Here is a 3,372-nt window from a genome sequence, read left to right on the forward strand (position 1 = left end):
CTGGCAAAAGGTCCAATCCTGGCTTGGGCAGGCTAAAAAAGAAACGTCCAATACTAAGAACTAAACCAAATCCACTATCGTCGAATCTATTTCCACTATCATCGAACCTATTCCAACTCATTAAAACCCTATGTAGGATCTACAAGTTTGTAAATCTTCACAAGAACAGACAACCTCATCTTTATCCTATGGAGTGGCTGGTGGTTTTGATCCGCCAACATGGTGGTGAGCAGTACAATGCTTATCTGAGTGCACCACCAGGATTCCTAACACTAAGACAGGGAGGTTTAAAATAAATACAGAAATAAAGTGCTATGGCAAAATCCAAACCACATCCATGGTTACCAATAGCTGAGTATTTAATTTTATATATCATTATACCTTAATTTTATATCCCATCAATGCATTTCAAGAAAAAATTGGCAGATTAGCATTATAAGGAATTACATAAGTGTGATACTAATATAAATCTAAAAGCAAAGGTTTTACAAAGAATTATTTTTAAATAAACTCATGATCAGAAATTAATATGAGAATACAGTTAGAAAAATAATTTAACCAATTTGCTTTATATGTTTAAATAACTGGATACATTTTTAAGTGTGTATTTGGATATTATTTGTTTCCTTTTGAAAATGTCTCTCTATTGCTGATGTTTGTCTATCACAGCAACATCACTTCGACCAAAATTCCACCTGAAAGCCTCGGGCCCTCAATATGATAGAAGCAGGACCTCAAAGGAAAATCTGCTCACAGAGGTTATAGGACAGTCAAACTGAACATTGGTCCTATGTTCACAGTGTCATTTCTTAGACCTGCTTTGTTCTGATCTTTTCTTCAATTTTCATCTCTACTGTTGAACATAGTGTCTTATCTCACTTGGAAAAAAATGTCAATGGAACTATAATACTAATGATCAATGTTGTGGCTTCTGCTCCTTATTAGATAAATCACGCTAAGGTGTTAATATGTTCATTCCTCTGTAGACTATGGAGCTCATGGTCCTGTGCAGGCATCATTCTCATTTACTTTCTGACTCCCTCAAAGACTACCTATCTCCCAAAACAACTTCACTATTTGGCTTTCTCTTAGTGGTAGCTATTTACTACTTGACTAGCTTTCAACAGCCTTTATCTAAGAAAACAGTAAGTTTCTCGTCCTTGAAATTTAGAGTACTACAATCAAGTAGCTAAGCCTTTGAAGGCAGGGACAATATCAACTTTGCACATCGTCCATGATTCTACTGTCTAGCATATTTTCAAAGATGTCATACTTATGGATTTCATGTATACCAATAACTGAATACATGCATGAAGATCTCAGACTGCACAATATATTCATATGCACTCGTAGAGCATGTAAAGGCGCAATGAAAGGTGACAGCATAATAAAATAAAATAACTACAGTGTAGGAAGGAAAAGTTATGATATTTTCAACACAATGAAAGCTATAGGTGTTACCATAAAGGACTGCGAGAACATAGCAACACTACTAGTATTATATAACGGAGAGCAGCCAGATTCTTTTTTTGGGAGAACTAAACTCATCCTCTTTTACAAACTAAAAATATTCCTCAGACTCTTTCCATTAGCTCTAAAACATTCAATGTACTACTCTCACCCTTTTTCATTAATGTGCACTACCTACACAGCTTGTACACTTAGACATGACATGTTGTCAGAAGAGACCAGTCCCTGGAGAAGGGCACCGCGCTTGATAAAGGGGGCAGTGAACGAGAGGAAGGCCCTCCAAGAACGGGACGGACACCGCGGCTGCAGCAACGGGCTCAGGCACAGGGACGACTGAGAGGTGGCGCAGGACCGGGCAGGGTTTCCTTCTGTTGTGCACAGGGTCCTTCTGGGTGGGAACAGACTCAACGATGCCTAACAACAACATATCGCTTACTAAGGACCCATGGTGGCTACATCAAGTTACGTATTGGACTGCTAGCTGCATGGTCAGCAGTTCAAACCCACAAGCAATTCCAAAAGACAAAGATGAGGCTCCCCTGTGTTTGCTCCGTTGTAAAGATGTACAGCCTCAGAAAGCCTATATAGGGTTACGATGAATTGGAATCAACTCCATGGCAGTGGGCTTGGCTTTAGGTAGGTTTAAAGTGTTATTACCGTCTCTGGGACCCAACACAATAGCAACAACAAAAAACACTAGCAAGATTATCTGTTATGTATGTCACTATTTCTGCCATTGGTAAACACACAAAACAGGTGAGAACTTTACCAATTAAGGTATTTGATCACATTTGACAGCACAGGGAGCTTTGGTACACACTCAAAAACCCAAACACTGCCATCGGGTGATGCAGACGCATAGCCACCCTGTAACAACCCTATCGGAAAGGGTCTAACTGGCCCTGAGATTCAGAGACTGTTACATATTTATGAGAGTAGAAAGCCCGCGAGTCTTTTAAAAGTAATAAACCACCCACTCACCTGCAGACTTGATGACCAAGTTTGCACATGTATTACCATTATTGGGACAAAAAGTTTGTAAAAGAATAAGGTCTACCACAAAGCACCTATATGTCGGGCATCCTTGCAGTGGGGTCTATGCTACCAATAAGAGTGCTGTGCTGCGTAGGCAATACAGAGTGTGCAGAATGGGTCTCACACCACAGTTTGGATGTCAGCATCTCAGTGGATCACGGCACTGCACTACAAATAAGGAGAGGAATATACTAACCAGAATACTACCATAAGAAAAATACTTTTTTAATGCAAATAATGATCATATTAGTAACTTTAAATACTGGGTAACACAAAAGTCACTTTCTTTATCCACTGGATATAATCAAAAGCTCTATATTAAACATGGTTATTTAGTAAAAAATTTTCCCGAGTAAATGTCTAAATGGTGTTTTAAAATTTTCACACCAGTTTGTCCTCCATAATCAGTATTAACAAATCTAAAAATCTACTTTGAACGGCACACTTACCACACTGACTGAATTTCTCTTTTAGCTTCTGCCAAGTCAAGTCAAAGGGAAGCTAAAATAAAAAGTAGTATTAGTAACAGATCTACAAAAGGGAGAGAGAATTTTAAGTATCCTCTATATATACATACATACATACATATATATATATTTGCTTACATTTCTGACAAAGATCTGGTTGCCTTTGGAGCCTATTCTCTCTCTCATTCCGCTTCCCATTGGACCTGATAAAAATCCACGATCCATATCGATGCTCCTTTCCAAAACAGCGCCAATACCTGGTCCCATTCTGTCGAAGCTCGAGCTCATCCGGTCCAGTCCCATACCCACTCCTCCAGTCATACTGTTCACGCCACCCAGTCCACCACCTGGATTTTCAGAGAAGGGAGGGAGGAATTGAAAATCCAGTGATTTTGTCTCA

General features: G+C 39.1%; 1 protein-coding gene across 1 annotated transcript in view; it reads right to left on the reverse strand.

The window, feature by feature from the left end:
* MYEF2 (myelin expression factor 2) overlaps positions 1-3,372 on the reverse strand; it is a 25,805-nt gene that overhangs the window by 4,460 nt on the left and 17,973 nt on the right. The window contains exons 15-16 of the mRNA XM_045286461.1: positions 3,111-3,319; positions 2,955-3,006 (exon numbers count right to left, since the gene is read on the reverse strand). Of these exons, the coding sequence (XP_045142396.1) occupies positions 2,955-3,006; positions 3,111-3,319 (261 nt within the window). The remainder of the gene's footprint in view (positions 1-2,954; positions 3,007-3,110; positions 3,320-3,372) is intronic.

The sequence above is a fragment of the Echinops telfairi genome, unplaced genomic scaffold (genome assembly GCF_000313985.2).
Source record: "Echinops telfairi isolate 266 unplaced genomic scaffold, ASM31398v2 ScPeMD7_8;HRSCAF=38, whole genome shotgun sequence".
NCBI classification, from domain to species: Eukaryota; Metazoa; Chordata; class Mammalia; order Afrosoricida; family Tenrecidae; genus Echinops; species Echinops telfairi.